Source organism: Saccopteryx bilineata, chromosome 2, assembly GCF_036850765.1.
Source record: "Saccopteryx bilineata isolate mSacBil1 chromosome 2, mSacBil1_pri_phased_curated, whole genome shotgun sequence".
NCBI lineage: Eukaryota > Metazoa > Chordata > Mammalia > Chiroptera > Emballonuridae > Saccopteryx > Saccopteryx bilineata.
Genome location: NC_089491.1, coordinates 29,124,163 through 29,138,182, shown reverse-complemented (window position 1 = coordinate 29,138,182; position 14,020 = coordinate 29,124,163). Strand labels below are relative to the sequence as shown.

Sequence of the window (14,020 nt, the reverse complement as noted above, 5' to 3'; positions counted from 1 at the left end):
GATCAGAACGGAACGCAGAGGGCCTCACTGCTCACAAACCAAACTGTAGTCAATCCAATCTCCCAGCACTCGCTCACTCACCCATGTGTTCACTCCAAGATTGTCACTGAGCATCAACTCTGGGCTAGACATGCCTCTGAGAGTCTGGAGTGAACAAGACAGAGCCCCTGCCTTCTTGGAGTTTGTGTTCTCATCCAAGAGTTAGATAATCATTATATGATATAATCTCAGATGGCCAAAAATGCAGCAAAATAAATGGAGGATGACTGGTAAGAAAGGAGCCTGTTGACCCTGGCCGGTTGGCTCGGCGGTGGAGCGTCGGCCTGGCATGCGGGGGACCCGGGTTCGGTTCCCAGCCGGGGCACGTAGGAGAGGTGCCCATTTGCTTCTCCGCCCCCCCCTCCTTCCTCTCTGTCTCTCTCTTCCCCTCCCGCAGCCAAGGCTCCATTGGAACAGGGATGGCCCGGGCGCTGGGGATGGCTCCTTGGCCTCTGCCCCGGGCGCTGGAGTGGCTCTGGTTGCGGCGAAGCATCGCCCCCTGGTGGGGGGAGCATCGCCCCTGGTGGGCAGAGCGTCGCCCCTGGTGGGCGTGCCGGGTGGATCCCGGTCGGGCGCATGCGGGAGTCTGTCTGACTGTCTCTCCCCGTTTCCAGCTTCAGGAAAAAAAAAAAAATTTAAAAGAAAGGAGCCTGTTAAAGAGGTGATATAGTTCAGTCAAAACATAAATAAGGAGCGAGAACAAGCCAGGCAGAGCTCCGGAGGGAAAGAGCACTACAAGCAGAAGCAACAGGAAGCGTAGGTGCAAAGGCCCTGAGTGTTTTGTTTAAGGAGCAACGGGAAGGCAGGGTGGCTGGGAGGTGACGAGCTATGAGGAAGAGAAGAAGGAAGAAGCCAGGCAACACTGGCCCGGGAAGGAGTCTCAGTTTTATGCTCAGTGTGTGATAATCTGGCAGAGAATATCAAGATTCACTTTATGTTTCAAAACCAGTAGAGAATTAAGGGTGAACAGGGGTGAGGGTGGTTGGTGCATGAAGAGCTAGCTTGTTTGCAAGCACCCAGGTGACAAAAGGCAAGCTTTTATGCCTGACGTGAGCTCTGAATTGCTGAGATCAACAAGTCACTTGCCCTCTCGGGGCTTATTTTCTCCACCAGAGAAAGAAACGTGTAGAATGACTTGTTTCAGTCCGTCGTATTTCGACAAGGCGTTTCTAGTACCCTTCCCAGGTTCCCAAATCCTCCAGCGCCAAGCGGAGCCACAGTCTAACTTATTCTTGGAGCCAACGAACAGCTTTGCAGTTTGCTCTCTAGTTCACTGCCAAGCGCCCCAATGAAATGGAAACTTCTAACCGTTACCCGGTGCCCTCCTGAAGCTCAACAGTCTAACACCTTCACAGAATGACTGGATGAGGCAAAGTGAAATGGCACAGGGAAGTGTCCCCGTGGAACTGCCCTCCCCATTCCACTACTTTCTGAAAAGCCAGAAGGTCTGCAGTGGGGCTCCCACATCAGACTGCGCGACGCCTGTTCAGCGATGCTCGGCCTCAGGCCTGGAGCCCGCGGATGGCAGGGCCCGGCCCCTCTTGTTTCTGTTGGCGAGATATCAATCCAAACCTGGCTCCCGCTGGTCCTTTCCAGGCTGGCATTAGGCTAGGAGTCCACACTGTTCATCTAGCTCTGTTACCACCTCATCCCATTCTTCTGTCTCGCCCACAACACTTTCAAGTGGGATCTCATCAAAAAGCCTTGTGAGATCCAGACAGGATGGCTCCTCGTCCTTCTCCACCTTAGCCATCTTTGTGCCTTGGGAACTGATATCGGCGGCTAGCATTTACCACTTATTCCGTGCTAAGTGCTAACAAACATCGAGTAGGGAGCCAATGAATGAGAGATAACAGGTACGTAACAGCTCTCCACTTGGAAGGCCGCTCTCAAACCTTGCGCACACAGGCACCACACTCACGGGTCTGTGGGTCTGGCAGCGTCTGTGTTTTCCCTGTAAAACCTGGACTTTCAGTTAGCCCTTTCCCAACACTTCCACACCACCCCACACTCTCCGTAACCCTTCAGTTTGTGGCTAACAACCTCAGCCGCAAATTCTACCTGAGTCTGGCCAGTGGGGCCGGCCCCTGTCTCGCTGGGCTCTCTCAGAGTCGCACCTCTCCCCACTGGCTTCACTCACAGCGAGCTCTGAATCTGCTGTCCCCGCATACCTCCTTCTTCTACAGGTATTTCACTGAATTTCTTTATATACTGCCAATTTTTTAAAAAGGATTTTGAAAAAGGATAAAAATATGCAACTCTAAAAGAAGAAAATGTCTTACTTTTACAAAAACTACATCTTTTCAGGCTGTTAAAGAAGCTGATGAGCAAAACTGAGATTTTTTTTTTCCTTTTACAGAGAAAGAGAGAGAGAGTCAAAGAGAGGAATAGACAGGGACAGACAGACAGGAACAGAGAGATGAGAAGCATCAATCATTAGTTTTTCGTTGCGCGTTGCAACACCTTAGTTGTTCATTGATTGCTTTCTCATATGTGCTTTGACCGAGGGCCTTCAGCAGACTGAGTAACCCCTTGCTGGAGCCAGTGACCTTGGGCTCAAGCTGGTGAGCTTTTTGCTCAAACCAGATGAGCCCGCACTCAAGCTGGCGACCTCGGGGTCTTGAACCTGGGTCTTCCGACGCTTTACCCACTGCGCCAACACCTGGTCAGGCAAAACTGAGAATTTTACGTATATCTATCTATAAATAATATTATGGCAGCCTATCTCTGCACTCAGGCGCTGGGGCACGGACAGAAGGGAAAAGCATTTGATCAGTAAGCATCAAGTGCTACTTAAATTAAATATTCATTTCTAAAGCAGTAGTAAACAAACATTTGTAGTCATTTGCTTTGCAGGATGTTAGACTATTCCCCAAGTCTATTATGTTGATTCCTAAGTGCTCATATTAGATCAGCTTTTTAAACTTAAAAAAAAAAAAAAACAACGGTTCAAAGGGCAAATGACGGTAGTCGCCGTGTGGCACAGAATGAGTGAACACAGTGTCCTGGAGACCAAACCGGGGAACAAGCACACAAAGCCCCTGTGGAGGGCGTCACTCGGAGGCGGTACTCACGGGATTGGGTCCCCTTCCATACAGCGGGTTCCGAAGCCAGGCTCTTTGGTGAGGGCGTTCAGGAGTTCCTGGGTGCTAACGTCCTCAGGGGCGTCGTTACTGTGGGTACAGAAGTGGCAGCCAGCTCAGCAACTCATTAAAACCATACATTTGAAGAAGAAAAGGTATTTTTTTAGAAGTAAAGATTGTATTAAGTCCTTCCTGTGTGCCGAGCTCTTAAGACGAAAATGAATGAAACAGGACCCGCCCACAAGGAGCTCAGACTCAGGCCATGTATTTGCTATCACAGTAGCATGCAGCACTCCAATGTGGAGCTCGTGTACGTTACAACAAGTACGGAGGTGTGCGGGTGGGCGTGTGAGCGTGCACGAGTGTACACACACATACACATGCTTCCACACACTGACATACAAATTTTAATGCGATGTACAGGAATTCTGGAAGGATCGGTATTTCAAAAATACTTTCACAGTCTCCATTAGGCACAGACAGCCAGGCAAGGGCAGACAGATTTTGTTGGCTGGATGTCTGCATGGACGACTGGAACACACACACAGTGGACTCAGGTTACAAACACAAAGCAAGCCCACGCTGCACAGCCCTGGGCAACATGGGGTCAGCAGGTGGGAGAGGGAAGGATGGAGGAAACCCCCACAAAATAGGAAGGAAAGGCGGGATCAGAGAAAAAGAGATCGGTTTTCATATGTTTGCATAGCTTTTCCTGTTTCTTTTGTTTGTTTGTTTTGTTTTGGCTTCTCTTTCACATCCCTGAAACACTTCCCAGATAAAGGTCTACAAATACCACAGGCCCTCCTGTGTCAGGAGATGGAGAGACTCCTGTGTCCTTCAGTGTGAAGCACTGGATTGCTATAGAGTAGCTGGTATTTCTGTCCAAAGCACACACATGAGCTAACAACTTAAAAGACCAGATAACAAATACATGAACTGTACTGGGCAGAAAAACAAGAGCATTGACAGTGTCTGGAAGCCCTGTAATAAACCACAAAACGAATACACAGCCATGAAACTCCAGATGCATTGTAGCTCAATCCCAGCGTCTTTTGCAGGAACAGATTATTTACAGTAAACACATACACCTGTTCCTGACAGCAGCTGTAGGAAGACAGAAAGAAGCTCAACTGTGGCCACAGGGGGCAGGGCTATTCCTTCAGGTTTTGTTCACGGCTGTCTTCTGTATGTAACAGTTTGTGTACAGAGGCTTCAGCCACAGCTGGTAAAATCCATTCCACTGTGTGATTCCTGAGTCCGTCCCCCCTTGGCCCTGGGTACAGCAAACACTCCTGGTATACCCCCCCTCCCCCCCTCCTTGGGCACAGGAGGCAAAGGCATACCTGACAAATGTGTACTGTTCGTTGTACATCCAGGGCTGAAGTTCCAGGCTGGGGTACTTGCCAAAGGGTGGCACAATCAAGCTGAACACCAGGGCGATGCAGACAAACACAGCTGGCAGGACGATCTACAACCAGAGGGGAGAGGGAAGAGAGAAATCGTAGAAAGACAAGTATTAGGAAGGCATCCATGGGACAAGGCCCTATGAGTCTGCCCAGCCTCCAGCCCAGCCGCCAAGCAGGTGAGAAGTACAAGGCCCATGGCCAAACGCCTGCTGAGGCACTGCTGGCAGGTTGAAAGCATGGAGCCTGAAAATTAAAACTCTTCCCCTCGGGGCATTCCTGGAAACTGGAAGCACAAGGCCAGAGGCTATGGCCATGGGCAGAGGCACCACGCTGAGAGTAAACAGTGGTCACATGTCAGGGTGACTTGGAACACTGGATCCTGCCCTCTTTCCCCTGAAAACCCAAGAAAGACCACACTGGGCCGAGAGCCCAGCTCAGCTCAGAGAAGGCTGAGAAAACAAGGCCCAGACCAGGAGCCAGAAGGCCCGAAGTTGGTTCTATCTCTACACATGCTTACACGTGAGGTCCCTTCCCTCTCTGGCCTCAGTTTTCTCATTTATAATCTGTAGACTGAGGCTAGCTGACCATTCAGACACCATATACATGATAAAACCACTCTACAGCAACAACTCCATTAACAGGGAACAGCAACCATTGTCTCCTCCACAGCCTCAAAAGTATAACTACCTAAATCCTCACTAAACCACCTCAAACTTTACACTCGTACCTTCTCTGAAAACAATGACTTGTATATCCTGTATAACTGAATTCTAAGCTCCTTCCACTTATTTCTGAGAAATTTACCACTGGCTCTAATGTTCTGGGGTTTCAATGCTGAACATTATCACTGAGTGATTAATTCAGTGGAAAAACGCCATAAATAAAATCATCTCACTTAATAATCCTTTATAACCCTAAGTAGTAGTAGCAGGATCACCAATCAACAAGATAATGGAGGCTCAGAGAGACTAAGCAACTTGCCCACGGTCACACAGCCAGAATTCAAATCCAGATCTGTGTGCTCCGAATTCATACTCTCTGAACTACCCACACAATTCTGTACAGAATAATCACTACAGACTCTTTCACTATACTTCCTGATTTTTCTAGAGAGGAATAACCTTCTCCTGTCTAACCAAGTGCAACAGCAAACACTGCCGTGCCGGCAATAACGTAATGAGTCTTTTCTTGCCAGTATTTTTCTGACCTCTCTGGTTATCTTTGCCATCAGTTTGCAGTTAAACATCAGGTTTCCAACAAGTTGATGTGTCAGGTGCATCTACTTGTACCATCTCTCAGGTTATAAAAGTTTCATCTGCTCAACCAGTTTTTCTGAACTTTGTCCTTATTATGCTCTCCTCTATAAAACATACACTAATTACTAACGTGAGGTCCGTTCTAAGCCCCTTCTCGTTTGAGTTTTCATAACAACCATATGTCACAGGTTCTATTATTATCCCCATTTCACAGAGGAGGAGACTGAGGCACAGAGAAATAACTTGCCAGGAGAGGCAAGAAGCAGAGCTGGGATTGAAATACAGGTGCTCTGGCTCTAGCATCCATCGCCTCAGCAGGATGCTACCTGCCTTCACTGGTCAGGAAGCCTGCAGCGCACCCATCCCGAGTCCGTGGCCGGGAACGGCTCTTCTCACCTGAGCAAAGAACCCCTTCCGACTCCGTCTGGCAATCAGCAGCCTCTTCCACAAAAGGGCCACAAACTGTTGCTGTGTGAGCTTCCAGCCCTTCACCTGGTAGGAGCCTTTGCCATCCATCCCGCTGAGCAAGTCTGTTTCTCTGGATTCTGCAAGAAGCCAGCATAGAAGGTCACCTATTATTTAAGCACTTTGACATCATCATGCTCCTGCCTTCAGCATCTTCCGCAACCATCTTGAAGGTTGAGTTTGAAAGTAAAAGTATCACTGGCCTGACTGGAGATGGTGCAGTACAGAGCATCGACCTGGGATGCCGACATCCCAGTTCGAAACCACAAGGTCACCAGCTTGAGCACAGGGTTGCCGGCTTGAGCAAGGGGTCACTGATTTGGCTCGAGAAACACATGTGAGAAGCAATCAATGAACAGCTCAGGTGATACAATAACAAGTTGATGCTTCTCATCATCTCTCTCCCTTCCTGTCTGTCTCACTTTCTCATTAAAAGAAAAGACAGAAAGAAAGAAAAGAAAGTAAAACTGTCTTTAGGAGTAAAGGACTTTTCTGTCCAAGAAAATGTTAGGACTCCAAATGTGCAGCAGGTTCTGCCTTTTGGTTCTTGTCTGATAAGTGCAGAAAATGAAGGTGGCTTGAGACAACTAAAGAGATGTGGTCACACACAACTGGGTGTGACATCCAGTCGTTCAGATTAATCAAGTCATCCTTAATAAGTTATGGAATATTCCATGGAACAAGCCGTGTATAGAGGCTGACATACTTGAGAACACACAATGGCAGAATGTCTCCCATCTATCACACTTTTGGTAAAAGGTAAACCTGTTCAAGTGATCTAAGTACAGACAGTACTGAACTCAGGGGATCATAGGCGAGTCACACACTCACAGGAGCAAGGAGAGCCAGAGAGGTTTCTGTTCCTGAAAGTGTTATAGAAATCCACATCTTCAACCAATGATTCCTAACCTCAGTGCTCTGACATCTTTCCAATGTTCCCTTGATTTCCTGCCTCCCTTTCTTCATCCCAGTTAAACACACAAGGAGACACACTCATCCAAAATGCCTAAGTGTAAGGGTCAAGTTCCATCTAAAACCAAATTCACCTTGCTGACTCTGGAAATCATCTATCCATTCAAAGAATAGTTGTTTAACAATGAAATACCTAAGGTATGCAAGGACCTGGGACCCCAGAGAAAAGACAATAACTGGATTCAGAGGAGGAGGGACCATTTTTTGATGCGCTATCCTGGAGAAAGATCTCAGCTAGATTAAGGCGGGGGAAGGCCAGGCTGTCATTGTGACGACCTGCACCTCACTGGATAAGGGAAAGGGGCCTTCCTCGTTCTCTTCCTTCCCTTTGTGCAGCCTTCCTCCTGGTTCAAGGCCCCCAGAAGATTCACCAGAGAAGAACGCAAGAGAGAAAGTCAGTACTTCCAAGCCATGGAACACAGATCTTGCCCAAGCGGACCTGGGTCTATGTCGGAATCATTCTGATCAACGGCATCATCTTCAGTGAATGGGCGGAGGCAGCTCTGCTTGTCCCCGAAGGCCCGTCGGTTTCGTCTGGCTGGCAAAGTGCCATCTTGAAGGTAAAGGGAAGGAAGACTCACATTTTATTTCATTTGTAACAAACTCTCTACATCTGTAACCAACTTGGGACACTAGAAATAAGAATAGACTAAAACAGCTCAAAGGGAAAGGCACCACACTGGGCGAGCTAAGCCAGCCTGCGGGAGGCCCGGCCCAGGGTGCGCCACCCCCCGGAGGGTTACCTGAGGTCTCCGCGTCTACCCCACTCTCTTCAGCCACTTTGAGAAATATCTGAAAAATAAGAGTCATTGAGAACATTATGAGCACCAGGTTACGAGAGCAGCTGCCACTGCTGTCCCTGTCACATTACCAAATGGCATGCTAGGCCCTAGAGGCAAAAGGAAGCAGCTTCGTTTATTAATACCCCACTCTGTCAGAGTCACTTGGGAGAGAAGCCGATTTTTACCGAAGAACATATCCTCGGTGGCGAGACTATCTATCCAGAGCATCCTCCTCAGGTGCAGGCCGCAGGGGACAGGTACTGCCGCAGAAGGACTCTGTTCTGACCCTACAGAGGACGAGCCACGCGGCTTCTGACAGGTGCACAGTCCCAAATCTCTGAGTGGGGTAGCACGGGGATACAGTGTCCAAGACAGAACGATGGGGAGACACGGGGATCCCCAATACTAGACATGTTGTGGCAGGGGGTTCAACCAGCAGAAGAGAATCTGAACCAGACCGATGGCTCCCAGACTCAGATCTACCGGCCGCTGCCTAAGAGGCACCCCCTCCGGAATTCTGACTCAAAGACTCTGGGGCTGGGTCAGAGGTTTTACTGTCATTACTATCCCCAGATGATTCTGCTGCACAGTCAAGCTTGGGGGCCACAGGGCCAGACAACTTTTATATCCCTCGGGCCGGTGATGATGTGTCTCTAGAGGGAGGTGTTGCTACACAGTAAAAAGAACACAGGCTCGGAAGCTCAGAAACCCTGATTTAAATCCTAGCTCAGCATCCCAGAGTGTCTACTTTCTTATCTTGTTATGAGGATTAAATGAAGTGACAATTATTTAAAAAAAAAAAAAAAAGACGGCAAGCTTAGCACTTGGCCCAAATAGATTTCCATAAATGCTGGCCACCTCCTATGCGTGGCCATGACACAGCCACACCAGGGAACAATCCTATCACTTCCTTCCTACTATATCCCACTTCAGCCATGGAGGGTTAACTGGGACTAACATTATCCAGGTGCCACAGACCTGAGGACTCAATGACCAGTTCCGTGGTAATCCTATTCCCAGAGGAAATGTGAGCGGCGTGCCTGGCCTTCAGACTTGGTCCTGCTACCGTCTGACAGGCGGCCAGTCACTCAGCTTACCTCCTCCAGGGTCGTCTCCGAGATGCCGTAGCTGGAGATGCCCAGGTCCGAGAGCCGGTCATCAATCTCATGGAAGAGTTCCACAAAGGCTCCCTCCTTGGCAGCTTCATAGGGCAGCACGTAGGTCAGCTCGTGCCCAATGTCTTCCACCAGCCGGGCCTCGGCCACATGCTTCCTGATGAGGTTGGAGATGGCGGAGACATCTGTAGGGACCAAAGCACAGATGGCTCAGCCAGCTCAGAGGCCCATGTGAAGGACCAGCCCTTCCTGCCTTCTTGCTTCGCCGACTCCTCAGAAACCCAGTGACCACACGCTACGCCTGTCTCATCTAGTTAAGTCATTTCCCATGTTCATCTCTGGCCTCAGAGCTCCTGGAGACAAAGATTATGTCTTTGTTATCACCAAAACCAGGGTTCTCAGTGCACTGGAGGTTCTCAGTGCACAGGTGGGTAGCTAGGTGGGTCGGTGAATGAACGGATGACTTTGAGGTTGAAAGCTTGGTTTCTTTCACCTACATGCTAGGATTCTTCACTGGAAAACCTGACTCAACAAACTTTAATAAAAGATTCTTTACCCTTCCCTAACCTTTAAAGAAGGCTCCTTCTATTTACCTCAATAGAAGGCTAATCAACAGTCCACGGAAGAAGTCTCCCTGGGAAATGTCAGCTATTAGGACTGGGCAGAGAAGGCCACCTGTGTCACTGGTGACACTGGATCCCATGCCCGCTTCCGGAGGGAAACCCAGCAGGCTATTCCTGATCTCCTTGGCTCTCGCCCTCCACATGGGTCCTGAGCTCTAGTCCCTCCTCACTGGCTTGGCCCTTAGCTCTGCAGCCCTGGTCTCCAGGGTCCAGCCAGACCCACCCCCTGAGCGACCCCCAGTCATCTCAGCAGTCTGGGACACTGCCCTGTCAGCTCCCAGACCAAGCCGCAGGCTCCCAGCAAGCATTAGGCCACTCCGCCACCAAGCCGCGCCCACTCCCGCGGCCGCCCAGCCCCAGCCCAGCAGCAAACCTTGAGTCAGCGCCACCAGCCTCTGCACCTCTCCTCCTCTGCCTCCACTCTGCCCAGCTGGGGGGAGCTCAGGCACCACCTGAATAAGAAACCCCAGAATCCTTACCGATGGTCAGCGTGTCACTTTCATGGTCGCTGCCCAGGCCAGCATCAGAACTGCTCTGAGAAACACTGTCCTCCTGATGGCAAAGAAGGAGGTGAGAATGGGTAAGGGACCAAGCGAGGCACGGCCACCACCACCTCCGCCGGGGGGGCTTCTGAGGGGCTCTGCTGAGTGAGAACTGGAGCGAAGGTTTCTCCCGGGAGGCACGCAACTGGGCGGCCGCGGCTCCTGAGGCCCCGTCGGACGCGTGTGCCGTGGGGACGGACAGACGCCCCTCCCGGAGGCGGGAGGTCGGGAAGCAAAGTGATGAACAGAATGGCGGGCTGCCAGGTAGTGGTGTCCACGGGCATCCGCCGACCGTCTGCGGGGCAGGGTCTACCTGGCTAGGGGTCTGGCTCAGTGCTTCTCAAGCGCTCGCGTGTGTAGAATCACCAGGGCACCTTGTTGAAATGCAGACTCTGAGGCGGTCTGAGTCGAGGCCACGTTTCTGCATTTCTAACAAGCTCCCACTGATCCCCAAGGCGGCTGGCCCTCAGACCGCACGTGGAGTGACCAGCAAAAAGGTAAATCAGTGGGCAGGAGTTCAAGGTGAAGATGTAAACGTTTTAGGTGCCACTGGTTCGACACACAAACAAATCTCAGGCATGTACAGTGGTGCCTTGAGATACGAGCAGACCAACACACAATTTTTTTTAAGATACGAGCTGCGACTCAGTCCGTATTTTTGCTCGAGATCCAAGCAAAATTCCGAGATACGAGTTGGAATCAACTGGTCGTGCTTCAGCACTTTATAATGACACTTGTTTGTCACATTTCCGTAATATTTTAAAAGGCAGGCAAAAGCAAGCCTCTTTGGATAGATTTTTATTCAAAAGTCCTGCAAGTGAAAGTGCCCAAAGTGCAGCCCAAAAGACAAAAACAGGTGATGATTAAATGAAAAATACGTAATGTTAAGCTTAGGTTAAGTTTAAAGTTAAAAAAGTGCATTTTTTTAAAATTAAGTTTTTGTGGTTTCATTTTAAGTAAAGAAAGTGCAGTTTTAGTTTTGTTTAAAGAAAATACAGTTTTAGTTTACATTTAGTGTTAAGAAAGGGCAGTTTTAGTTTACGTGTCTACAGTGCCTGCATCCCTTCCTCCCTCCCTCCTCCTCCTCCATTCACCTCCGTTAGCCGCACTCGTCTGTCTCCAAGGTAAGAATACAGTACTAAATAACACTTTTTTTCTTTTATTTCATATATTTTATGCATTGGTAAAATATACACGTGTGTGTCTTAATTAAAAACATGTCTTCTTTCATTATTTAGGATGGTTTGGGATGTTTCATAGGGTTGGAACGGATTAAATCCATTTCAGTTATTTTAAATGGGAGAAATTTGTTTGTATATATACAAGTTGACTGACTTACAAGCTGGGTTACAGAATGAATAAAACTCGTATCTCAAGGTGCCGCTGTACTGTGGTCCAGAGGCAAACGTGCCTGGTTATTGGGTTCTGGTCCCACCTGCATTATTCACCTGCTGGGTGAACCTGGATAAACTGCCAAATCACCACCAGCCTCACATCCCTCGTCTGGGACAGTAATTACAGTACCTTCTTCCCAGGGCTACTCTACCCTTTAAGAAGATGTTTTTAAAAGAGTATATAAATAACAACAAATGCTGCAAGTAATTAATTATTATCATTATTCTCTTTTATGCCCAGAGTCTGCTGGAGTGAGCGTCTGGCATGAAATCAGTGCTCGATATATGTCTGCCGCTTTGCGGCTTAAGAGGTAAGGTCAATGAGATTTAAAGGTAATGAGCAGGAACAGCAGGGCATTCGGCAGCCAAGGCTCTTAACTCTCAGCAAGTCTCTCTTCTTCAATGTAATCAAGTCCTCTAAGGACCTTCCCCATCACTCATCCTACGTGCTTCCACAGAGAAAAGCAAACGGGATTCAACAGAGCTGGCAGGGAGGGAACAGCCGTCTCCTGACCTGTCCACGGATGTGGTGTGATGTGACTGCGAAGGGACCACAGCGCCGAGAGCAGGGGCATCACTAGGCCCGAGTGGGGTGGAGGCAGACCCGCCTCTCACAGCCAGCACATCCTGACTCCCCGGACCCAGCACCAGCCCGGCACGGAGACTGCGACTCACCTTTTTCAGGTACGACACAGTGCTGCTGCTATTTCTGCAGGAGCTGAGGGAGGATTCCACATCCTTCTTGACCAGGGTCAGGTAGTAGCCTGTGCCCAGCTGGTTCTTCAGAAACAGGGAGGAGCCCACACAGCAGAGCTTCCCATGGGAGATGATGGCAATCCGGTCCCCCAGGATGTCCGCTTCATCCATGTGGTGTGTGGAGAGAATGATGGTGCGGCCTGCCGGGCACAGACACAAGGACGCGGGACAGGTGAGGCCTGGCCAGGCTCGCTGACTGCAGTGGCTAGAACTACACGAACATTAGCAAGGGGAAGACCTGGGGGCCTGTGTGACCATGACCCCTCCAGTGGCAAAGCTACCAGCATAACTACTGCATCGTCATAAAAATAAAACAGGAACATTTGGGAACTACTACCACCAGGTAGTGCGTTAGATGGTCTATACGCATTCTCATTAACTTAATCCTCTAGGACAGGGGTCCCTAAACTGCGGCCCCCTGAGGCCATTTATCCGGCCCCCGCCGCACTTCCGGAAGGGGCACCTCTTTCATTGGTGGTCAGTGAGAGGAGCATAGTTCCCATTGAAATACTGGTCAGTTGGTTGATTTAAATTTACTTGTTCTTTATTTTAAATATTGTATTTGTTCCCGTTTTGTTTTTTTACTTTAAAATAAGATACATGCAGTGTGCATAGGGATTTGTTCATAAGTTTTTTTTATAGTCCGGCCCTCCAACGGTCAGAGGGACAGTGAATTGGCCCCCTGTGTAAAAAGTTTGGGGACCAGGGCCTGCTCTAGGAGGTAGGCTCTACTATTATTACTGGTAAAAAACAAAAACAATAAAACACCTGAGGTAAGTTAAATGAGTTCTCCTAGGTCTCAGGGCCAGCCAGAGCTGGTTCCAAAGCCCGTAATCATTCTGTTTCCGTGGGTGGTAACCTTATGCACCTTCTAAATCTCTAAGCAGACTGCCAATCCTGTCTCTGTACCTCCACCCCCCCCCCCAACTCATCCACTCATCCACTCTTTCAACAAACAGGTTTAATGTACCATGTTGGGGACAGAGATGAACAAAGACACAAAGACACAGCCCCTGCTCTCAGAACCTCAGTCTCCAGGCACATGGTTATACGACACGTGGACAAGTTCTTTGCTGGAGACGGTGCTGGGAGCTATGGGGGCCCAGGGGAGATGCCCTTCATCCCCGTTTCCCTTCTTCTTGCAGACCCCTAGGTCAGTGGTCGGCAAACTCATTAGTCAGCAGAGCCAAATATCAACAGTACAACGATTGAAATTTCTTTTGAGAGCCAAATTTTTTAAACTTAAACTATATAGGTGGGTACATTCCTTATTGAGGTAGCGCCCGCATATGGTATTTTGTGGAAGAGCCACACTCAAGGGGCCAAAGAGCCACATGTGGCTCGCGAGCCGCAGTTTGCCAACCAGGGCCCTGGGTAATGTAGCATAAATGATAAGTGTTTTGTAAACCCCACCTCCACACAGGGGTGAGCACAGAGCTTTAAGAAAACATGCTCTGGGCCCTGACCGGGTAGCTCAGTTGGTTAGAGCATCGTCCCAATACACCAAGATTGCAGGTTCCATTTCTGGTCAGAACATATGCAAAAATCAACTAGTGAATGCACAAACAAGTGAAAAATAAATCAATG

The 14,020-nt window shown here is 49.2% G+C and overlaps 1 protein-coding gene across 1 annotated transcript in view; it reads right to left on the bottom strand.

Annotated features, from left to right (window-relative positions):
* Positions 1 to 14,020, bottom strand: part of ABCA1 (ATP binding cassette subfamily A member 1) — a 131,407-nt gene that overhangs the window by 24,040 nt on the left and 93,347 nt on the right. The window contains exons 23-30 of the mRNA XM_066256609.1: positions 12,353 to 12,573; positions 10,221 to 10,293; positions 9,101 to 9,303; positions 7,965 to 8,013; positions 7,661 to 7,774; positions 6,181 to 6,329; positions 4,466 to 4,590; positions 3,114 to 3,212 (exon numbers count right to left, since the gene is read on the bottom strand). Coding sequence (XP_066112706.1) covers positions 3,114 to 3,212; positions 4,466 to 4,590; positions 6,181 to 6,329; positions 7,661 to 7,774; positions 7,965 to 8,013; positions 9,101 to 9,303; positions 10,221 to 10,293; positions 12,353 to 12,573 — 1,033 coding nt within the window. The remainder of the gene's footprint in view (positions 1 to 3,113; positions 3,213 to 4,465; positions 4,591 to 6,180; positions 6,330 to 7,660; positions 7,775 to 7,964; positions 8,014 to 9,100; positions 9,304 to 10,220; positions 10,294 to 12,352; positions 12,574 to 14,020) is intronic.